General features: G+C 39.6%; 1 protein-coding gene across 9 annotated transcripts in view; it reads left to right on the forward strand.

Moving 5' to 3' along the window:
* The window catches only part of LOC111251320 (adenylate cyclase type 2-like), a 31,597-nt gene extending 7,367 nt beyond the window's left edge, over window positions 1-24,230 (forward strand). For 3 of the 9 annotated variants that reach the window (XM_086990248.1, XM_086990249.1, XM_022807786.2), the window contains 28 exons: window positions 8,324-8,390; window positions 8,840-8,905; window positions 9,804-9,898; window positions 10,064-10,135; window positions 10,434-10,520; window positions 11,287-11,493; window positions 12,389-12,586; window positions 13,551-13,691; window positions 14,017-14,177; window positions 14,322-14,488; window positions 15,176-15,292; window positions 15,663-15,777; window positions 15,944-16,148; window positions 16,473-16,638; window positions 16,817-16,901; window positions 17,644-17,776; window positions 17,929-18,059; window positions 18,286-18,460; window positions 18,638-18,844; window positions 19,088-19,165; window positions 19,287-19,447; window positions 19,896-20,019; window positions 20,253-20,369; window positions 20,521-20,649; window positions 20,904-21,026; window positions 21,249-21,353; window positions 21,873-22,040; window positions 22,251-24,230. In XM_086990248.1, the coding sequence (XP_086846374.1) occupies window positions 8,351-8,390; window positions 8,840-8,905; window positions 9,804-9,898; window positions 10,064-10,135; window positions 10,434-10,520; window positions 11,287-11,493; window positions 12,389-12,586; window positions 13,551-13,691; window positions 14,017-14,177; window positions 14,322-14,488; window positions 15,176-15,292; window positions 15,663-15,777; window positions 15,944-16,148; window positions 16,473-16,638; window positions 16,817-16,901; window positions 17,644-17,776; window positions 17,929-18,059; window positions 18,286-18,460; window positions 18,638-18,844; window positions 19,088-19,165; window positions 19,287-19,447; window positions 19,896-20,019; window positions 20,253-20,369; window positions 20,521-20,649; window positions 20,904-21,026; window positions 21,249-21,353; window positions 21,873-22,040; window positions 22,251-22,400 (3,723 nt within the window). In that variant the 5' untranslated portion in view covers window positions 8,324-8,350 and the 3' untranslated portion in view covers window positions 22,401-24,230. Of the gene's footprint in view, window positions 1-1,613; window positions 2,758-7,344; window positions 7,393-8,323; window positions 8,391-8,839; window positions 8,906-9,803; window positions 9,899-10,063; window positions 10,136-10,433; window positions 10,646-11,286; window positions 11,494-12,388; window positions 12,587-13,550; window positions 13,692-14,016; window positions 14,178-14,321; window positions 14,489-15,175; window positions 15,293-15,662; window positions 15,778-15,943; window positions 16,149-16,472; window positions 16,639-16,816; window positions 16,902-17,643; window positions 17,777-17,928; window positions 18,060-18,285; window positions 18,461-18,637; window positions 18,845-19,087; window positions 19,166-19,286; window positions 19,448-19,895; window positions 20,020-20,252; window positions 20,370-20,520; window positions 20,650-20,903; window positions 21,027-21,248; window positions 21,354-21,872; window positions 22,041-22,250 lie in introns of those variants that run through there. The other 6 variants (XM_022807787.2, XM_022807789.2, XM_022807785.2 and 3 more) reach the window with 6 other exon arrangements.
* The last annotated feature ends 42 nt before the right edge of the window (window positions 24,231-24,272 follow it).

The raw sequence follows: 24,272 nt of genomic DNA on the forward strand, positions 1-24,272 counted from the left end.
ATAGATGCTTGGTTGCGGTCTATGGGTTTTGATATTTCGCTACTTAATAATCACAATGGGTACGACTGTTGAAACATAGTTCACGAAACCGCCGGGATGCAAAAAATGTTTACGTCATTGAGAAGCGCACTGAACGTAAAAGCCGTTCGGTACGTTTCCGCAAAAGTATATAATTTTCCTATAAATTAGCGTGTATGTATATAAAGAATCTCCCGTACATGTGTAGTACCCTGCCGGGTGGACCGAGATGGACGGTCAAACGGATGAGCTCTATTAAGGTTCACTCACACCCTCGTGTTCCAAATAGCCGTGTCAACTAAGTAGCTTGCTGGCTCCGCGAGACCTTCATTAACAAACCCCGAAGAAGCACTGATGAGAGTGACGGTAATTACAGGCTCAAACGCGATTTATTCTACCTGTAGCGTTTTTAGATGACGATCTCGGGGGAAACGCCTAGGAAGTTAATCGTTATTTCTAAAGACATTCGGTAGGAATAGGTCAAGGCTTGTGTCAGACAGTGGCCTGAATACCCCTACCTTCAATGTCATGTTTCAAGAAAATTATGCCAAGTTGCTTTCAGTTGTTAAATAGGCACGAAAGGATGACTCTTTTGCCGTTCAGTCGTTGCGATTCAATATTCAGCTAAGTTCGAAAGGATCGCACGCAATGACGAAATCATATCTGAATCTGCGTAGCAACTTTCTAGCATACGATAATGTCAGACGCCTGATTCTCTACAGATTTTGTCCGCATTGATACAAAATTTATAAAGAAACTAAGCAATATCATCAGTAGTATTTCACCTAGTAAAAGTTGTACCGTCGTAACAAACCAGACAAGTAAGTAAAAGATATCCGAACAATAACGTTATCTGGTTAGAAGAAACCTCAGTTCTTCCTCAGTTTCTCCAAGATAGGATTGTGAATGGTGGATCGCAGCTCGGAGCAGATCGTCACTTGGCAGCATTTAAACGGATCATAAATGCTCCGTAAGTTATGAAACAGTTTACGAAGTCGAAGCGAAATGAGGAAATCACTCTCTAAGCCTGACATTTGAACCTCATAAAGGTCTAAGAGGCCATCTGGCAGCTTTGCCTGGCTGCCTATACCGCAAAAGCTATCTTTTACATTATTTGACACACAACCACACTGATCCAGTCATTCGTAAGTTTTGCTCAGCATATTTCTATGGTAGAAAACAATATGGATACGGGATCAATTAACCCAACCTAGCTGATAACCTCAAACACACTGACTAAATATTTATGGTCAAAATAAACATGAAAATTGGTGATTAAGCGAATTTAATCACTCATTAGGAATGTTACGATATTCGATTTTTTTTTAACTTCTTTTACTTTTACTAACTCTTTTTTTAATTTCAAATTTTCTTTTTGAAACGCCTCACTGCTGTACGTAAATCGACCTACTGCTGGACCCGAATTCCATAGATCTGACCAATCGTTTTGTTGCCTTTCTTGGCCTTAACTGAATAACATTTTTTTTTTGTGTAAGGCTATGGGTAGTCAATAAATAAATGTTATGCTAATCGGTAGTAAATTTTTTACATAAATTATTATTTTCTCAAGACACTACTACCACCTGTTCACGTTTGTCGTTTGACAAACATGATCTATCGCATATCGTGCGCAGAGGAAGGAGGACACCGCCAAGGCTGGTTATGACAGATAGATGTGGGCATTCACGTTGATCCGCTTCTGACTGGCTGAGTTCGATGCGACTTTTGGGTGACACTAACGGATCGCGGCAAGTATGCAGAATTGCGACGGTAAAGACGAAGTCGATCGTTTTTCGGTACACGCATACAGATTTAAAAGACGGATTGGATGATGAACGGAGTCCATCGTTCGACGCTAACGTGATCGATGAACACTATCGCAGACCGTTACAGTGCGACGGCTCCCGCCAACTCAAGCTGCAACATCGACATTCGTAGTTAGCGCGGCCTTAGCGGTAGCAGCGATCATCACCCGACATTCACGACTGTTAGTAAGAAAAGCAAAAGATGAGATTCTATTTTGGCTACGGCGGGGCGACACCCAGCAAAAGGGTGGGCCAACGAGAAGGGGCAATAGCAAGCAATGCGACATCTGGAAAAGCTCATGAGACGACGATGTTGCGGTACAGACAGCATGCACATCGCCCTCAGATGACGTAATGAAGATATAGAAACTTACCGTTCTTCAGTAAAATGGTTGTGTGTGATGCAAACGCTTCAAAATGCTTTGCCTTATATTAAACATTAGATCGGCTCGTATACGACAACGACGACGTCTCTTGTCGTTCCTACCATCGGGTGGTTTTCCCGAAATATATTCTACGACTAAGGGTAGACCACATACTACGTCCTTTAGACTACGTTACGGCGCGGATGAAATTTCGGAATCATTTGGGAGCAGATTCTTGATGTCTCCTTAACGTTCAGAGGCCAACGCTATGCCATTGTGACAGCGTAGCATTATATATCTGTGATGGTTAGTTGTTTTTTTCGATCTCCGAGTGATTGCGTGTGTAGACCAGTGACGTATCACAACTTTTTGAACGAAAACGTTCGGAGAGGCAACTATGGAAGGTCGGAAAAAATTACAGTGAAATGATCATTGACACCAGTGTTTCTGGTCCTTGTGGATATCACTTTAATAGTCTAAGCAGCGCTGTCACACCACCCGGCACAAAAAACACCTGGTACTTGAAAATTATTAGTTAACGGATGACCTGCGAAACAAAGATGTATCAGGTAAATTTGACTTTCTTTGCTGTCTTCACGAAATGCCGTACATGAAGTATGATGAAGAACTGAAATGTATCGAAATTGAGAATAAGCGTTACTACTAAAAGCACGCGGTTGAACATGATCAAACGTATATAATTTTCCTGAAGATTGTGATACGTTTATTCTACGATGTGTAATCCCTTATAAATTTTTTGATTTGTGTGGAAACCCATATATTTTTTTTGAAATCGATGAGTTTAGAAATATCGTATTGCTTCATATTTACCTAATATTGCTGCATCAAGGATTACTGGAAGCGGCACCCGTGTTTAAATATACATTTCCTCAAAATTGCGGCATAAGACCTTCTGTTAAACCGCGATGATTGATTTTTTTTTGTAGTCGCAAAATTTCCGTTTAATATTGTCAGGTCAAAAATTTAGGCAATTGCTAATCGTGTCGAAATCTTATTGCGGCTTACGAAATTGAAATCTATCACTCTATCACAGAAACAATCAGTTATCTGAGACTTTCATTACACGTGTTTATAAAGGTGTTGCAAATTAACAACCATACCAATGTCACCTTGACTGTAACGGTTCAATCACCCGATAGACAATCAAACGTATGTAACATAGCTAATGGTAGCCTCTACAGGTCGACAACTTTTGACAGTAAGTCTGCTTTCAGGTCTTAATCAGGCGTTACCTGAACCCCTATTCGTTTACGATAAATGGTCTACAAGCGAAACACTTCTCGGGGTAAAACGTTAAAGATATCGTTGAGGATTCTAAGAAAATGACGAATTCCTTCTCGAAGGATAATTTCATTTGCATAATAAAAATAATTTTTACTATCAGTGTATATATTTGTCGTTTACAACAAAATGTACGTGTGGGTCTTGTATAATAGAATTTCTACAAGTTTACGTTTCAGTTCTGAGCTTGCACCAATGTAACCTGCCAATGTTTGTTGTGTTCTACTATTTGACAGATATGTCATCCTATCGCCGCCACAGAAAAGCCCGAACCACACTTGTTTCAAGAGCCCTTGCTTGATACTAATGGTATCCTTAAAGTGGTTAGCCCCAATCGTGAAAGGATCACGCGTCGTGGGTAACGCCGGCCTCATTTCTAATCCGATGAACACGGTCATTGATTGGTATCGAAGCTATTGTCTTTGTGGACTTTCTATGAGAGCCAGTTCCTTGCAATGATTGTGGTGTAATATTATCGTTTTTTTTTTTCCTTTAATTCGGTTTGACTTCCCTATTTAGCAGAGCTTTTTTGCGGCGAGTATACCTTCAACACATTTCACCCATCCTTCAATAAACTCATCGCACCTAAAGCTTCATTGACAGGCAAAGTTAATAATTTGCCCGCGAGTTTTCAAAAAGCTCGATCTACATATATGTACTACATAAGCTAGCTGCAGTTAGACAATTATTCTCAACGTACGTAACATATATTATTCTGATTTACCATCATACGTGTGATATTCCAGAGTATTCCGTTTAACATTGGCAGTGTTTTTCATATTTTTGGAAAATGTTTAATATTTATTTGTGTATTCCGTCAAAAGCGATGCATCTTACGAAAAGGAAAAATTCTGATTATTTTAGTTTAGTTGACCTTCCGAAGTAATTTGTTCGAACACGACCACGGCAGCGCCCAATCAGGTACAAATTGAATTTTTGACAAAGATGATTGGTACAACAAACCTTCAAGAGCTATACATTAAAATAAAAACTTTCCGATATTTAACCTTATTTTTATATGCCGCCACATGCTGACAATCTTCACTTCTAGAGAATATCCGACGCAGTAAAGAATACTTCAAAATACTTTTTTGAGAAATAACTTATTGCTTTTGGAAGTTCAACAGTTGAGGTGTCTCATTAAGCTAGCCATTGCGATATAACCGACATAGCCCGAACTTCGCATTGTCAGCAGCGGCAGCAGCCATTCCTGAGAACTCGGCTGCAGGAATTCGATTTGTTGGCACTTCCTGCTGATCGGACTTTCATAGCATTTTCTACCCATACTATTTATTTTCCACCGGAAGAAGTTCACCAATACCGCTTCCTGTAATAGCTTTGAATGATACCCAGGAATTACCCAACTTTGGTGACAAGTGCCTCGTGGACGACTTTGGTTCTATGCAAGCTAAAACGGAAAGATGCCGTTAAGATCCTGTGCAAATACTCAATCGGAACGTATCTATCGTAATTTAATTAAAAACAAACTAACACTTCCTTTTCTACAAATAGTGCTAGTTCAGATATGGGCCGATCATATTAAATGTGTAGGAAACTAGTACTATACATCGGTGAAAGTCAGGCTCATGCGCGTCCATGGACCCTCAGCATTGTTTACGATTTCGCCAAAGTCAGTTAACGATATAAGCGAGTTCGTCACGGCGGCTGAGTTGGTGATATTTAATAACAAAGGCGATAAACAAATACGATCGGGATGTTCGCCGAAAGCCATTTTTCTCTACTTGTTGTTGTTATTCGTGCGCCGACGACGTAAACGGCTGTGAGCTGATTATGAGATATAACGAAGATGAATTTGTCCTATTACAATATTGTTTCTCAAGCTACTCTTCAGGCCCTCTGGGATCCTTTAACAGTGCTTATATTGTTTATTAAGATTTATTTGACAATCGGCAATATATAATGGACAAGGTCGAATGTTACAGATGCACATAAACCCAAAACGCAAACACAAAAATGTCACAGTACTATTGACTGAAGGCAAAGTATAGACACTGACGAAAACCTGTGCTTCGTTTATCTACAACATCCTCTACCAAGCACCTACTTACCTATTTGGACGGTAGATGAAAGTAAATATTGGGAGGCAGTTTTATGCCAGCAAGTCCCCTAAACTTGCTGGCATAAAACTTCGCGTTCACATAAACGCGCATAAACGCGTTCACAATTTCCATGATTCCGATTTTGACGAAAATATATCGTTCTAGCTTTGCCAGTTATCATGGCGTTATAGGAATTCTGAAATCAATTCGTTGCAAAACGAGTAGCCAGGCCATTATATACAGTGAGATCGTTATTATTCGGTCAATAATAATAATAATAATTGAAAAATGAGGTCTTGAAACACTTTGAAGTAACCTGTCCTCAACTAAAATCAGCAACATATATACAGTATATAAATTATACTATTTCAACGTTTCACCGACTTCTTTATTGGAGCCATCTCTGCAAATGAATTGGGCTATACTTTGTTGAACAATGTCCCACAGGAATGCGCGGTTTTCTCTTCAGCTCTCTCTGATCATCCTACTCTAGGCCAAACCGAGTTAGATCCTTTTTCATCCGGAATTATCGCTCAATGATTCACATGACTAATGTTCTACCCAACAGGTATTTGGCGACCTGTGAGTTAGCCGTTACCAAGTGCTTCATCACACTTCATCACACAAGGAACACACCGAACGAAGATGACAATAAAGACGACCTCATAAGCATTTACCGACCAAAGCTCTGAATTTTGCATTGAGACTTTTCTTCTATTTATATCCGGCTTCTTGAAAGAATTTACGTACGGCCGATATGAACGAAAAAGCAATGTAGCGATTTACCCTAGCGTTTTCTATGAAACTATATGTACCATGCGGCGTATACATATTGCAGGACGAAATTCGTAGCTAGCCTAGATGAAATCGAAACCGTATATTTTGTCTGTATGAAATTACCTTCGCAGCTAGTTTAGGTTTTTAGTAAACCCAACAAAATCTTTTGGATAACCGTGTGCAGAAAGCTGATCCACCCCACAAATGATCCTACATATATATATGCCAGGGATTATGTCAGTGTTTAAAATATGATAACTGGTCGAGTTTCAGCAGATGTTAGCCAATTGCTCGTTTGACATCTAGACATTTTTCAAACCCAGGTAATAACCATAATCTCAGTTATAATACTAATAATAGTAGTAGTAAGAGCAATTTTATTTGTAGACAGAAAAGGCTAGTCATGCATTACTCATCGGGCTATTACTTTGTTCCGTTCAACTAGAAAATTAATTCATTTTTATTTTAATTACAACGATTTTAATCTTGACGCACAGAGTCGTTCGATTAGTATCTGCGGCTTTACTGAAGCCCTATGCCAGGTCAGAGGCAATTTTTCATTATTCCTAAAAAGCTGTAACTAAATTCCGTGTGTACACAATTACTGTTAAGTAGCTTAAGACTATTTTCTAACATAGAGTCAACTTGTCAACTTTGGATGGCCGGTTTGTACGCGAATGGTCCATCGGATGTTATCGGAATATTAACTAGGTCTTAGGGAAGGTCTACTGAAAGTACATAGGGTCTGTAGATTCGATTGTATCGGTAACAAGTATGACTAGCCGGTAGAATGGCACTTATCTTGTTTTTTTATAAGATTACCTTTTCAGACATAGGCAACGTAATCTGCCGTCCGTCGAGTTCATCTCGGACGGCTCAATAATATTCACCTCAAAGATTATAGACAGTAGGGAACATGGTTCGCCAAAGTGGTAAGCGGCCATGTTAGCGCTACGCCGTGTCTTGTAGCGGATCAAAGTTATTAAAGATTTAGATGATCCTTGCTTGTGTCTGCAGATATCCTGGGCGCACATCTCCAATACGTGCCAGCCAGATGCCCCCTGAGTAAGTTTTCGCACTTGTGATAGCGAGTGACCTGTTTGCCTACTTTACTTAGGGACACGTGGTAGCCTAGATTCAACTCTAGCTGTAGACACTTCATTTTGTACAGACAGGGTCAGCCGTTTACAGCAATGCCTAGAAATCTTGTACCGGACGTTCGACGCAAATAATTAGTCGTCTGAAACAACACTTGACGCTAGTACTGAGTATAAAGTTTGGAATATTTATAGCAGCGCGTTGAAGTTTTAGCTATCAGACAGTTATATGACTATCAGTAACTGACAGGGGCCCGCTTATAACGATTTCCAATATTAGCTTTTCTGACGAGTTCAGCATTATCGTTTTATGAAATCGACATTGATTTCGTTTTTACAGTGCATTCTTTATAGGTGATAAGCAGGCTCTCACGTTTTGGCACATCTAAAACTTTTTTGTGCTTGAAGAGTAAAGTTAACGCTGTCATCTGAAGTTATTTTCTAGTCAAAAAACAGTATGCTGTTGAGCATACCAGATATACATATATATATATATATGATATTAAGATGATTTTTTATATACACAGAACGTCAGGCAGACGATCTGTTAAAGAAAGCGTAATGTATTATAAAATGAGGATGGAGTCAGAAAGACCAAAGTAGGTTTAACGCCCTAGGGGACAACATTTACAATTGAAGGAACTATACTTCAACTAAAAACGTACGCCAGCACATTGAGACGTTAAACACATAATATCTAGATATTTATTTTATAATTACTATTATTATTATTATCATCATCAGGCGGAACGGAATGTCCGATGATTAAACATTTCGCCGCATAAGTATGTTCTGATCAACTAGAGTCTGAAAACAACAATTTATTCGTGGACTCTATCGATCTGAATAGTACATTATTGAGCTTTTTTTATCGGCACCCTTCGTTGTGCTTGATTCAGGTAATTTGGTGCGATGCTGAGGAGGTGATGTTGGAAGGAAGTGACCACAATCACCTTCAGACAAATGGTGAGTTGACTAAATCAATGTTTCAAAATGTCTAACCTATTAAACAGAATAGACGTTTAGTTTTTCAAAGTAGAAAACTATGTAGTTTCGTAAGTCTGTATTATTTTTTGCCCGGAGATCGTTGTCTCATGTTGTGCAATATTTCTTAGATAATTTAAAGAATGTGCTGCTCGGGCCAAACTTCTTTAAAGTTGTTTGCAAAAAGTGCTTTTCCCTCAATCGATGCAAACAGAGCCGATTCTGAAAGCTTGACTTCCGCGATGGAAATTATCAACTCGCTTGTGTACTGGAATTTATAAGCCACAAATAATGTTTGCAATTAAACTATGGGTACGAGTACGTAAACGACTTCTGCGCAGCTAAACGTAAGCGGAAAACGTACTTGACAAAGTCAACTTGATACTAATAATGAGTCTAAGAAATTATTATTTTTCTGTACGTTATTTCAGGACTGGCTCGATCAGCCGACGATGCCTCCGTGGGAGGGCTGTTTCTTGTCGTCAAGCAGTCCATCGGTTGGAAGTTTTCTCCATACACTTTGCTTAATCAATAGTATATCTTTGTTTTACAGTGAAATCTATATAACATCAAAGGGAGTATGTCTATATATACATACTCCTTTTATACATAGTGTACTACATATTGATGTATATATATATATATATACATCAATATGGACCAGTTATTATTAATAGGTTAGTCTGTAATATTGAACTTCTTTTTTATCTTGCAAGCATTGTGTCTAACCCTAGTAGCTGGTGAGGGATTAACCTGCTATAAAAATCTTTAATGCAAATAGATACTTATGTGTTAACCTAAGGGTCAAGGTTGGACTTGGAAACAGGAAACCGCCCTCAGCGGCACTGATTTTTACGGCAAACCCTTTCAATGGATATTTTTTGTCGTTGTCAACTTTTTTTTATCATGCTTATATGAATAATCTCGCCGAATTTTTTTTGTCCTTTGTCGGTTTAGCTTGCCCTTCGAGAGCAACAAAGACAACCTTTTCATTCATAGCCAGCAGGCTACGCAGGAGATGAACGCGAGCGATTGCCTTTACCAACTCTTTAAGAATACAATTACCTTTGAACTTTCTTGTTTTCCTTTATAATACCTCTATTTTGCAACACCATAATAATAGAACACCATTTTTCTAAAATTTTTAAGTATTCAAAAGGCGATTCTAAACCACGTGCGGGCTTTATATTTTAGTTACATTACATATCAAAGGATAACAGACACACGATTTCGTATGGTGTTTTAAGAAATGTATTAAAAACATAAATGAACCTTTTAATGGGATCTCGCTTACGTAAGGCGCGCTGACGTTTTTTGGCGCGCTTTTTAAATTTAAAAAATAAAGTATGATACTCTTTGTTCAATATAATTTTGTTCCGTAATATTGCGTTGCAGCGAGTGAAGGCAGCCCTAGCCTGCCATCATCGGTTATTTCAACCCAACTCAGTACGGATACCGAGGAGCAAGTGTTCCAACGGAGTTTCCTCAATGTGAGTCTATATATTTAAAAAAAATGTCAAGTTTTAGTTCAGCTCAAGTAAAATTTGTCCGCTTTCTAAATGTAATCTGTCCCCAGTAGTTGCATGAGTTATCTGTAGAGGGTATCCGTATGGAGTGAATACATCGTTAAACTGCGTATTTTGTATGATCTGTAGAAAAAACTCAAGCGAACGGAGTCGGAAACCGTCTACGAGATATACAAGATGCGAGTTCATCATACGTTAATGGTGAGTGAAACTATCACCAGAGCAAAATGAGGCGTTTTACAATTTGGCGGTTGCTATTTCGTAGAATTTTTTCATCATACGACCCTGCCTAGATTGCAAATAGTCCACAAAATGAACGAGAGAAGACGAATTGTTGCATACGTCGTACAGTTACATCTAAAAAATAGCTATAAATATGTGCTCATCTAATAACAGGTCTTGACGATGATCTATAATATTGGGCAAAAAAAATGACGCTGAGTTGCCCACGTTTTGCCGCAGATTTTTTTCTCAAAATATTCTACTTCATCATCCGCAGGTTGTTTACCTTCTTGTTAGCGTTGTGTCCAACGCGTTTCCTGTCATTGTTTCGCTTGGAAGCCTCGCCAAAAATGAACAACATCAAGTAGGTGTGCTCTTTCCTCCTTTATTTTAACGATGCTTCGGACGGGTATATATATATATAGAAGAAGAGAGAGAGAGAGAGTCACAATAGCTGACAAGTTTATATCGCCAATTTTTCCTTTAAAGGTAGGTTCGATAAAGAAAATATCAATCTCATCTTGTTCGCTACCAGCTCTATAATTCGTATTTACTCAAGTAAACATAAGCAATCAAGTGAATTCAAGTTCCTGGACGCTTGAGGACGCATAGTTTAACGGGAATAACTTCGAAAACCTGGTCGAGATTCAGTGGCAGGCAATACGTATTCAAGAACACCCAATGAAGATCTCATTAACTAAAAACTAAATGATTTTGCAGTAGGGCGTAAAGAGGAAATGTAGACGGAATTAACGAAAAAGTTATGGAATTAAAAATTTCACAAGTTGACAATTTGGCAGCTGTATGATGGATGGTAACTGGCTCAATTAAAATAAAATCTGTCTTGATTCGTCTATCCTGAAGTCGATTTTGAGATAAATGTAGTATATTGAATAATGTAGCACGATAAGAGAGTCGATTTTGTGCACCTCAAATAATAATATTACATTATTATTATCATTATTAAGAAACTTAGCTAGTATTTCCTTACGGGATCTGTAGAAACGTCCGGTTCTGGTAACTTATATAAAATCTCAACTACAAACAAAGCAAGGTTGGGTATAGCTCCGAAAGCAAATGTTCGAAGCATCGCTGACATGTATATTGCATCGATATCTGCATTCTTCAAGCCGCCATCGGAAAGAACACGCTTCACTGTAGTCCCCATCGTGGCGCGTTCGATTGCTCTCTTTGTCAACCTGACCGTTTTTATTCTGTCGCTACGTGAACGACTTTTCCGTCGAAACGCTGTACGGTTGTCCGTTGCGGTTACGCTTATCCTCGCTGGGTTTTTCGCGGAATACGCGGCCACTCTACATGACTTTTTCGTCGGACCGGTAAGTGGCGCTTTCCCATAATGTTCACTTACGAGGAGTGAAATGACAAAACACTTCTTCACTTGCGACTTTCGCAAAATGGGTGCGGTCATTTGCATGGAACTAAGGATTTTAACGAGTGCTACTTGTATGATTAACGCTGCTTGATCGGGAATCCTCATTGCGCAGTTGTGCCTGTGTTGTGTTCTTGAAAACAGGTGAAATCTCCTGAAGTAGACACAACGACATAACAGCGTGCTATTTATGACAGTTGAATCGTCAGTGTTGGAAGGATGAATTGTCATGTTGAAATTTGTCATTCTACCCTTAGTAGAGTAGAATCCCTTGGGGGAAAGTCAACAATAGTTTGATTTGGATTGATTTGACTCAGGCGTTGTCATTGAGCTGAACGTATGCCCTATTTCCGTACTCTGGAGTACTCGAGTCGCTAACTTTTATCTTGCGTATTCTAATAATTATCTCTAAGACAGTTTGCTACCGTGGTCCGAACGAATCTCTAGGGCAGTAGTACACATCTCCCAATAGTACGTCATCTTGACATTGGCAAACCGCATCGTCTATGAGCTAATTTCATAGAATGCCGTAAATCAAAAAAAAGAGAAACGTTTGTACAATTGACGACTTTCCTATTCACGTTTACTATTGTGTATTGTGATTAAGTATGTGGAGATTCTGGTAGGAAGAGATCAAAAAGAATAGCGTCGATTTTCCTTTGTTGAATTACTGAACTTCCGTATAGCACCAAATGAAAAAGGAAACTAATTGACAAGTGAGTATGAAATTATACAATATACTTTAGGCATTAATAATAATAATTATTATTGTACCCGTACACATAGGATAAATTGTTATATTAAAATTGGTTTCTATTTTTTTTTAATGGACACCTAAACAGATACGAGAAACGGATCCCCTTCAGGCAGACGCAAGTCCACTTCGAATCAGGAATTCATTCTGCTTTATCCTTGGTATAACAATATTTCTGCCATTCCCTACAAAACTTCAAGCGTCATTAGCGGGGCTTATACTAGTTCTCGTCGAGTTCACTGTGTCGCTAAAGGTTTACAGTACACATAGCGGCAAAGAAAAATTCGTAAGTAACGCTCAAGATTCATACTTGTATTTTGCAGTGGCAGTACTTCACACGATGTTGACCAAATGTACTTCTGATACACATGATAAAGTCATCTGAGAAAGCTAAACCGTTCATAGTTTCCCCGCAAGAATCCGTTATTTGATTTGTATGATAAACAAGCACTGAGTGGTAGTACTTCGCTGCCGGCAGATGTGAACATCAAAATCACAGAAGCCCTACAGGAAAATACCGTTAGGCTACACTTAATCGTACACATCAGCAACTCGAAAAATTTGACGCCTATTCCGCAAATCTGTTTCTCTAGAAACTCAGCCTTCCTTATTTTATTTTTTTCTTTCGAAACGAGTACGATTTGCGAACTTGGAAAGTGTATTGGAGGCAAAAAAATGGTTTCTATCCTGAACGAGGCAGCGGAAAACAATTATCCAGCTAGAACAGATAGAAAAAGTCACGCTATTTGATGCCATGTATCTATCATCAATTGCCCATCTATGAACGTCCCATTTGGCCATCAAATTGATAAATTAACAAAAAATGTTTTTTCTAAGAAACGTTTTGCCCAAGATTTGTCTGAGACTCGTGGCTCGGAGTCAATTTATCACTTTGCCGAAGCTTCCTATTAGAAGCTTTCTTGTGTGATTTCTCTTAATCGCTACTAGCACCATGGCCCATATCTCTTGTACCATAAACAATTCGCCGGGCTACATATGGCTTAAGCGTGGTCACCGCTACCCGTCAAGGATCGTAGCGAAGCCTTCCCTGGCCTTTTTTTGGTGCCATGTTTTTTTGCGTTTTTGTTTTGGTAGATAAAGTCGTCGATTTGCTTACTGCACCTCGCTGCTTTTCGGGCCTGCTTTCTCCGTTTAACTATTTGAGATTAGTTATAGTTTACTGAAATAATGCCAATTATACCGCCCTCCCTACGCATCGTCTTACCTAAACTGTCAATGATAATTCTCAGGTGGCAGCGGAGTTTGTTGCTCACGTGGTTGCCTTATTCGTGGGGTGCTATGTCCGCTTTCTCATGGATATCACCAATAAAAAGTCATTCCTAGAGCGGCGAGACCTTCTAAAAACCAAAAGGAAACTCAACGACGAAAAGGTTCGTTTGGCTTTCGTTGATTAACTCGTGATCCCGATTGCTATCGAGCATCGCGTCCATTTTACTCTATTCAAATTTCTAGCTCAGATTTTCAACATGAATGGGACATTTTTCATAAACTGATTATATATGATTTTCTACTTTTCGCAAGTGCGTCACTTGTCGAGCCCACGCGATAGCTGTTTCGACATTGATCTAGTAAGCTCTCGATAGAGACTGTCTCCACAGTAATTCTAAAGATCACCGAACAATTGTTATAACATAAAGTAGAATGCTTTCTATATATATAAAATATCAGCTATCTCTGTTGTGTTGTACCTTGTAGGAAAGAGAGGAACAGTTGATGTTATCGATTATGCCAAAATGTGAGACGACCGAAAAGGTTCGTGCGGACCTTCGAGACCGAATTCTAAAGCTGAAGAATAATTCTGTCGTGCAAAAGCATGGCTTCAACGAACTCTACATTACGGAGCATCCGAAGGTCACGTGAGTGTACTTTTTCTTTTCTATACCTTTGGGTTTCTACTAGTTGCGGTTTGTCTGCATACTTAGCAGGCTAAATCGATTTACGCTATATGTAAAAACAATTCCCACCATAACTATAGTAATTTGCTCCTTTACATTTGTTAGGATTCTGTACGCGGACATCGTCAACTCCATGCAGTTGGCTTCCGCTTTAAATCCAGCCGCACTCCTCGAGACACTCGATCAGCTCTATGCAAAATTCGATGAGCGTGCCGAAAGAAATAACTGCCTCCGGATTAAGCTGCTTGGAGATTGTTATTACTGTGTTTCGGGTTCGTACAATTGTGTAATCACTTAAACACCTAACGTGTTAAATGGAGATACTGTTTTTGGCTGGAAACAGCTGCAAAAAGCAGACATCTCCCTGTCTTCCTCTTACCGCCTTTACAGTCTAGATACAATTCAACTTGTAAGATGCATATTTGTCTAGACATTTGATTGATGCGTGTCGGAAGCTTTACTTGCAACAATGAAAGTTTATCTCTAAGACAGTTTGACAGTGACTCGATATCGGCACCGTTAATCCGAGCTAAGGCATTCAAACGTCGCACCTCGGCTGGAATCCTGGTGACTAACCAGTTAGTATTTGACGCGTCTCGTTCGGTATCCACGATCGTTACCGTCAAGTGAAGCTCATCGAAACCTTGCGGCTCTGACCATATGCTACTTATTGAATATTTTAGATTCAACTTTAATCTAATGCTTTGTTGGTTTCATTCAGCTTTGCCACGTCCCAGCGCAACGTTTGTTAGACTTAAATTCACCATTTCGCTCAGAGACAAGAAAACAAGACGCAGCCAAAGCGGGCGCTTGATGCACGCACCCTCAAATCATACACTTAGGTATATATTAGCGAGTTTTCAACGTAGCTCTTATATATCATAATCCGTGTGTCGGACCATATGGTTAACTCTGAGTTTATTTTTTCGTGCGACTGTAATGATTTGTTCCCTATATAGGCATTCCAGAATATCAAGAGAACCATGCAAACAACTGCGTTAATATGGCGCTTGATATGATCGCGATTATACGCCATGTCCGCGAAGACCGGCAAGTCGACGTAGATATGCGTATCGGTCAGTGGCAATTCATTTGACGTCCTAACGTATCTTTTTTTTATGGCCCTAGCCTATACATCTCATATTGATTTCTCCAAATAAATATTCAAAACTTGCAGCTTTTGCAAATGTACGCGTATGTAAAACTTAGCATTTGGCTATACTTCCACCCACCGTTCAGGACAATGAAGGCAACGTACACTTCCTAATACTATTAACAGTTTTTTATAGGCAGTTGATGTTAAGCCAATATAGTCTTCGGCATAGTGGCGTTTGCATAGAAACAAAAGTCACGTCGGATGCATGCATAAAGGATACTCAACAAACACTCAAGTCCGGACAAACAACGTTCAGCAACGTATTTAAACCTGCGCAAAATTCAATTTAGGTATTCATTCTGGCAGCGTCCTGAGTGGCATTCTTGGACTGAAGAGGTGGCAGTTCGACATCTGGAGCACCGACGCCCGAATTGCCTCCCATATGGAGCAGAGCGGAAAGCCCGGGTGAGCAAAGGTCACAGTTGTCAATGGGACTGTATTAGATTCCCTAAACGAGCGTAGTGTTGTCCGTGATGATCCTGTCGCAATCGTTGTCAATTCTAAAAAAAAAAAGTGTTCAGATAATAAGAAGAATTCAAATCATTGGTTTTACATGCTTCCCCAATTCCAGTTGTGTGCATATCACACAAGCGACCAGAGATCTGCTGCAAGGCGATTATGACATACGCGATGGCGACGGCGTGTTGGGTGTTCAGTTTGGTGCGAACTTAAAAACATATTTTGTGCATCCACCCCCGTACGAGCCGGTGGAGGTAAGAAAATTCCCTGGAACGTGCCATCGAAAATCCAGCTCAGAGGTCACGATTGCTAACGGGGTACGTGTCTATTTTTTTGTCCTACGTCACTTGAGAGTGAATTCGAAATCCTCAAGGACTTTCTCTACTTTAACATCTGTGAAAAAGCTTTTAGTAGGTGATATGTTTCGAGCCCGAACCGAGCCATCGATGAGCTGGAGCAATCGCGGGCGGGCGGATCGATGCTTAGGATTAGGCATTGTAGAATATTTCAGGCCTTTTGAATGCATTCTGTAATAGGTAGCGTCAAAAAACAAGCTTACTTTGTTTATTCTCACCATTCAGAGCTGAAAAGACGTTGCAAACTTATTGGCCTCAAAAATTCTTTTTTTCAATATTAAAAAGGACATGATTGAGCTGCAGGTGATCCGCACAGATTGCGAACTCGGAAACGCTGAATGCAACAATAATAGCCGGAATACTGCAAACAGCAACAGCAAAAACCTCAGCAGTGGCAGCGAAATCGTGCTGGAGATGCCTAGACAACCAAGCTCGTACCTTCCCTCGCTCAGTAAATATTATACATCTCATAGATAAGGAAACAATCAACCTTAGAGACTGAACCTCAAGTTATATAAATATTAGTTTCCAAACAGGATCTACATCTTTTTCTGGCTATTCTGCAAAGAATATTCTATCTGTTGTTATTAGCAGGACTAGCTAAAATAATAGGTAATTATATTTTCTAGATGCCACTTCGACGATTGGCCGGCCCGGCAGTCACTTCATCCGCAAACAGAATTCTGTTTCTACGCGCGCCAAAAATACCGTTGGGTAAGAGCAGTAAACCTTCTATCATCTGCAAAGCAATGTTCCCCATTTAAACTACAACTAGGTTAAAAAGGAATGTCCTCCTAACCTCTCAAACGACATTATTATTTTTCAACTTACACATACTTTCAGTCAGAAGTTGAACATCTAATATCTATTTATTGAGACGAAATGGTTGGACTACGAAAAGTAACGACATTACATTTACGATAACGATTTACGACATTCAATTTTTACTCATTTAACCTTACTATAAATGGTCAGTACCAAAATACTGTCATCTTTATATATTTCTAAGTTGAGAATGATAAAATTTAATGAAATGATAAAATTTAATGAAATGATAAAATTTAATTAACTGATATTACCTATACAGTAGTTGCACATTTTCGTCTCTAAATGTTCACTTTAGGCAATTCTATGGATTTCTAACCAATTTTCTGCAGTTGTTTCTAGTATTCATCCTCATCATGACCTTTCTACGCTTGAATTATCTATTGTCAGCTCGCTAATTTTGTCGAGATTGGTCACGAGCGATAAAGAAGTGACGGTGTAAAATGTGCCCAGCGGGGCAAAATATTTCAAGTGTGGCCATAATCATGCTAAACAACCCGGTGTCTAAAAGAACCTTCATACGATGATAAACAGCTACGCGTCCTACACACTGTTAGGTTTCAGCGAAAAAAAAGCCCACTAGACAGTTGGATAATGCATGTTATCTACGGTGTCATTTTTACCATTACAGGGGCTACAAGCGAGGGTCGAGCTTAGATGCAGCAGCGGCAATGGTTCTCCGACGGAGAAAAACGAATGACCTTAACATTTCGATGAACCAGTACCATATGATGATCCAGGAAATAAATAAAATGCTTGAGAAGGTTGTAGCTACTAGACCCTCGGTGCTCGTTCATAGGTCGCATAAACATATTATACTTGCAGAACGCATACGCGTTGTAACGAACGCGATAGAGCGACGACTCTGATGGATTCACAGTTATTTTCTCTTAATCAAGGTATCTTCATTTCGCAGGAGGTCTATCGTATGCCATTGAGCAAGCTTGATCAGTGGTTTCGTCCGGATGGAGTCCACCCTCTTTTTCTGACCTTTACTCAACGGAAGCTCGAAGCACGTTACGCTTCCCAGCCCGATCCTCTATTCAGGTACCGGTGCTTAGCCGTGTCATTATCCGTAAACTTTTAAACCCTCTGTACCACGTACTTAAGCTACGATTTAAGGAGTTACCACCTTTAGGATGATGCCAGAATTCAAATATATCTTACCCCAAAGGTAAAGCAACATAGACCTTTATGGGTAACTCGTATTTTCACATACAGTTGTACTTTGAAATCAAATAAAATAATTGTTTATGGATTCCTAATTTTCTAGGTACTATCTGTTGTGTCTGTTTATTGTGCTTGTCGGGATGTCGGTGGTTCATTTTACTATCATCTCCTATTCATCGGCGCCATGGAGAAGCATCGTCTGCTATGTTCTGGCCTACATCGTTCTTATTTTGGCAAATTTTGCTGCGTGGACCGGATTTGTGTGGACGAAGTTTATTGTAAGTTGCCTCGTCCACAATATATAAGTTTAACCGCTTTTCGAGTCTCGGATCTGGCCACGATGCGTTCCTACTTTTTGAAGCTTTCCTTCGCGAATGGTTTAACATGGCTCTTTTCATAAGGTTTTTCGTGACCTGCCGTTTTTGCAAGTTACGTAAAACTTCGTTCGATTCCAGAAAAAAGATGAAGAACTTTCTCGATTTCCCGACGGAATTCTTATGCGTGCTGGCCACACGATCACGCATCGTCGATGGGTGCGACTCTTTTTCTGGTTGCTGTGTTCGACAATTGTCTTTGGACTCGCCTTGCTTGGGCTGGGGCTCATGCCCCGGCCTCGTATTCCGTTCCCGGACAGCCGGGCGGCAGTGGTCGCTGCGACTACGGTACGCAAAACAAAGTTTCACACTTAGAAATAGCCTACGATGTAGTTGCCTACGAAATCGACACAGCAGGAAAAATAAGAATAAGGCCGGTCGTTAATGAGTTGTTTCCACAGGTATATGAAAATGCTGCCGCACAATTATAATAGGATGAACTCTAGACAACTTGTACAGTGCGTTATATCTCTAACAAATAATCGATCCAAAAACGAACTAAACAGGAACTCATTTCTGTTAAATTTGCAGAAACCTCTCCCTCAGGATAATAATAGCACCTCCGATCCTTTCGAGGGTTCCTTGAAGGAAGAGTCCATACTGCCGTGGGTAAGTCTATCAGTCCTGTCATGCCGTCTCTATGCATGTCTTCTTCTTAGTTCGGACTTGTGTCTTGCGGTTGTATTTCAACTGTTATTTTTAATAACGGCAATACCTATCATGTTTTCAGAGTTACACCTTTTCTATCATCTTATCGATGACTGCACAAACCGTGTTTCTGAGAATCAATTTTGTTTATAAGTTTCTGCTAAATGTCGTCGCTCTTCTTGCTTATGTGATTCACTACGATTACTACAATTCTTCAATCAACCCGTTATTTGTCTCCGACTGGTAAGTGGAGTCATATGAATGTACATAGTGCAAATGCATCTGAGATGGTTGACAGTAAAACGTCTCGCAGGTATCGATTTTTAACAGGACACAAATGAATAGTTAATGGGAAAACGATGTGTAAGAGAGCCCTTAGCGTTTAATTTAGAGAGAAAAATAAATGTGAAATGTTATTATTATTTAGAGGTCTGGCGGCGAATTAAGCAGATATAGGCTGACATTCGGTCGCACAATTCGATTGTGGCGTATTTAGGTTTCGAAATTGAAAAAGACCATGGACAGCGGGTTCTACGTAAAATTAATTCCCAAGGCTTGTTCATATGTGACCCGAAGACCTGCAGTCATACATGTAGCCAATTGATTATCATGATTTAGTTATAGAAGAACTGATCGTAGTGCCATGACGAACTTTTCAACTGTTTGTTTCCTTGGCGCACTTGTTTGTTAGGGCATTCATGAACTACGACGACACGATCATCTACGCATTTTACCTGTTGTACATGCTTTGTATACTTCACGTCCTAGACCGTCAGATCGAGTACACGAGTCGTGTAGATTTCCTCTCGCAAAAGGTAACAATCGATCATTCAATAGAATTTTTCTCATCTAACAATACTGCAATATGTCTACGTGAAACAAATGTAGCTGTACAATATTGGTTTCCTCAGTCGTGTGTGTTTCTTTGTATACAGATATCTCATCCCAAGACATTTTCACGCTCAAGCGGAAAATATAAACATCTAAATATAAATATATCGCACTTCTCAATCATTAGATCTAAGCTAACATCTGTTTGTTTTTACAGCGGCTGGAAGATGAGCGGCTGGAGGTGACTGTTATGGCGCAGACGAATCACTGTCTTTTGGAGAATCTTTTACCGGCCCATGTCGCCAAGCACTACTTGAACGGGAATAACAACAATGTATATAATACGTGCGAACGTTTTATCGAAGCCTCACGATATCGACATCCTATACGAGTGTACTTAGTTGAGGCCTAAATTCACACAGGCTTTGCTCATAATGCATCACTTTATCTATACTTTAATTGGCTTTGTATCTATGATCTTACAGGAACTATATCACGAGGAATACCAAAGTGTTGCGGTAATGTTTGCATCAATCCCAAACTTTATCGAATTCTATAGAGAAACAACAGGTCTCTCGCGTGAAGGCCCTTCTTGTCTAAGGGTCCTTAACGAGGTAGGTCAAAGTTAGGGTATGGGATTTCGCCAAATGGTTATCGCATTGTTAAAGATTAGATGAAAATCGACATATAGAGAATCTAGTCAAACATAAAAAAAAAACTCAGATTCTGGAAAACACTGAGCCTGACTGTCAGTGTGCTGAGTTTATCATATAAATATAGAACAGAGCTAGATAAATATTCTATGGAAACATCTGGTTTGTCGAGCATGTAAAAGATCATTTCTGTTAATCTTGGTAATTGTCAACAGGTAATCTGCGAGTTCGACAGATTGCTCTACAACTCCAAGTTCTCTCGAGTTGAGAAACTTAAAACGGTGGGTGCCACCTATATGGCTGCAACTGGTCTCGAGTTTGGTCGAAGCTCAAACGACGTGAGTAGTCGTGATTATAAACATTGCTAATTATTTGATAATTTTTCAGATTGTACATATTGATAAGCGATATATGTCTGGAGTCGATACAATATATACTATAGATTCGATACAATCGAGATAATGGAACGAACTCTATAACACCTCAATTGTATGCACCGTAAAAGTAGCCGATTCATAAAGATCCCCTGGAAAGACTAAAGTCGACGTCTTCATTTTTAGAGCTCTACGCCCATAAGCGAAACGCGCCAGATGCGCTCCGAAGATCCACATAAAAATGCGAAGACAATGCTGCGTTTTGCAATCGCGATTCAAGAAGCTCTCCAGGTAAGATTCATACACATACGGATATTCAGAAGCAAACTGTAGGTGACAATCGAGTGTTATTTCAATCAAGGCCTCACAAAATTCTCTTGAAATTCTAAATAACTATCTGAGATGAAAAAGGGGTAAACTGCAAAAGACACACCACACAGATAAAATCGCAGAGAATTACATTTAAAAATATGTAAAATGGTTACGATATCTAAATTTAGGTTCTTGGATGACTTCCCTTAAACATCTCAGTAATTAAAAGATATATCTTACTTTCTTCACTACGCCCATTGATTAAGCCTTACTGGAGAGAAGGGCTTCAGCATATTTTGCAAGGATTTGGGTATCTTTCGTATACGAAATAATACGGTGCTTAGCCTTGTAGTGGTGCAATAACCGTTCCAGTTGAAATCGGTAACTTATTAACGAACAGAACGTACGATGTTATGGCAGGATTTGGTTTTTAATAGTGTGCAGCCAATAAGATCTGGTTTGTCTAGTTAATCGTGCCCGTTTCGACGTCCAATTCAGGAAATCAACCTTCATTCATGGCAGGAATTCCGGCTGCGAGTTGGTGTGGCTATCGGTCCGGTTGTAGCAGGTGTTGTTGGCGCGACAAAACCACAATATGATATATGGGGGGACACCGTCAACATGGCTAGCCGCATGGATTCAACGGGCGAAGCTGGCCGTATACAGGTACTTCAATTAGCTCGATAAGGAAAATTGCGAAACATGCTTTTTTTTATACCTTCATGTAGGCAATCTCCACCGAATTGCACACTTCGACAGCCCTGTGTAAAGAACGCGCGGATACCAAGCTAGTTACCATTAGTCAGAGCCCTATTAAATCACCTCAGCTCAATAAAGATTATAATGAACTTATCGTTACTGGCGTTTGTTGCACAGATCACCGCTGAGGTTTATGAACTAATAAAGGACGATTCACACTTCGCTGTCGAGGAACGTGGCGAAATCTTTGTTAAAGGAAAAGGCATGGTCCGGGCGTATCTACTGTGCAGTAAAAACGATTGGCCTGCTCAATCACTGAAAATGTGAAATACGAGCGGCCAAAATTTCCCTGTATGCAACCTTTTAGCAACGCGTCATTTCTCGAGGCCTGCCCGTTAGCGCAGTCACTTAAACTTACACTATGCCCCCTGCGTAACACGCGCGCCAATGATTCAGTCGAGAAAAATTTATCCATAAATTGGCGCATGGAATTGTTGAAAATCGGCACTGAACAGTGGTACTAGACCCCGGCTAGCTGAAAAAGCGTACAAAAAAGACAGTAGACAAAACTTGTTATTGTAAACAAAGTGATCATCTACGTGGTGGTAGGGAAGAGTGCCTATAGAGGCCGAGGTGCATACCTGAATGTAAATACTTGCACAAACACTAGAAAGAGCGTTCGATTGATTGACTGCTGTGAAAGCTGTTTTATTTAATGGCGATCCTGTCGTGCATTCGATTTGGATGCTTTATGGTTAGCACACGTACAAACAAATGCTTATTAGTAAATGATTGTGTACGTACCTTCGATGGTTCGCTTACTTAAGTTATTCACCGAATTGAAACTTTTGATCTGTACAGTTGTAACATTGTGTAACCGAAAAGAAAATAGTTTCATGTAAATACATAATCCTATAAACGATATGTGCGACCTGAATTAATCGAGACAAGTATGAAAAAAGGATGTATAAAAATAACGTCAGAGCTCTTAGAATAAGTTTACTGAGGACAAATGAATGCTACGCTACTACAGTGCACTGAACTACCCGAATCTGGGAACCATATGTTGCAAACAAACCCTGTATATGTATATACACATATACATGTATGCGGGTAAAACTATAGTCGGAGAAGTACCTGCATGCTTACTCCTGCACTGGCAGATGCTCAACCTCTGTCGATTTTAGCCATTGGACAAAGTTGGCAGCGTGAATAGCTTCATTCATCAAAGTTTTCTGTACGAGATTTCATTCGCTTAACATATAATTAAATATATACAATTAAAGGACAAATTTTACTGCGAAGTGAAACGACGGCAGGGGAGGGCAATGGGCCTGTCGATGAAATAGGCGTACATATGTAAATATAAACGATCGAAAACGAAATATCGGTAAGGTGATCTAAACTGTCGTCAAATATTATAATCACAAAACAGAGTAGATGAGTGAAAAAGGTATGTTTAACCTGTTAGATAACGATAGAAGACACGCAAAACAGGCGTGATGGCAAATCGAGCAGCAGCTTTTATTCCCTGCTGCATGTAATTGTTCTTAACATCTCGCTAATATGAAATTACTTTACGTTTAAAGTTAAACGACGAACGCAATATGGACTGTTAAAGGAAAGTGTTATGTGCCCCAGGGTGACTGAAGCCATTACGTTAATGTTAGCTAGATTTTGTTGACCTGTCGGATGCTACTCCCAAATATCGTTCTCGTTGACCATAATAGTTTCATGCGCTGGTCAGGTTCGGATACTACAGATTCGCAATTAGACCCTGTCTGACTGATATTGCCACAAAGACATCGGTAAACGAGCACAACTGTAAGCCTGCAATGTCAAATAGAGCTGGAAATGCTATTTTTAGAACGTATTTTATCAATTTTTTTTTTTAGTTTCTTAAAAGTGAGCATAGTGCATATGTACGTATACGAGAAAAATTGCCCCGGTAGAAGGGTACAGCCCATTGTATAATAATAATGGTAACAGATTAACTTAAATATTTGTACGCTAAAGCGCTTTCTGTGTTCGGTTTTGTTGAAATCGGTATGCCGGTCTTGTTTTCCTGGTTTCAAGATGCTGAGCAAATGCTTATATAAAAAAAAATCCATCGTAAAATACGTCACATAATGAAAATAAATGGATAATCGTTGTTAAGTTTCGCACCTTGATGTACCGGATTGGACTATAATAAATACT

The sequence above is a fragment of the Varroa destructor genome, unplaced genomic scaffold (assembly GCF_002443255.2).
Source record: "Varroa destructor unplaced genomic scaffold, Vdes_3.0 BEIS01000005.1, whole genome shotgun sequence".
NCBI lineage: Eukaryota > Metazoa > Arthropoda > Arachnida > Mesostigmata > Varroidae > Varroa > Varroa destructor.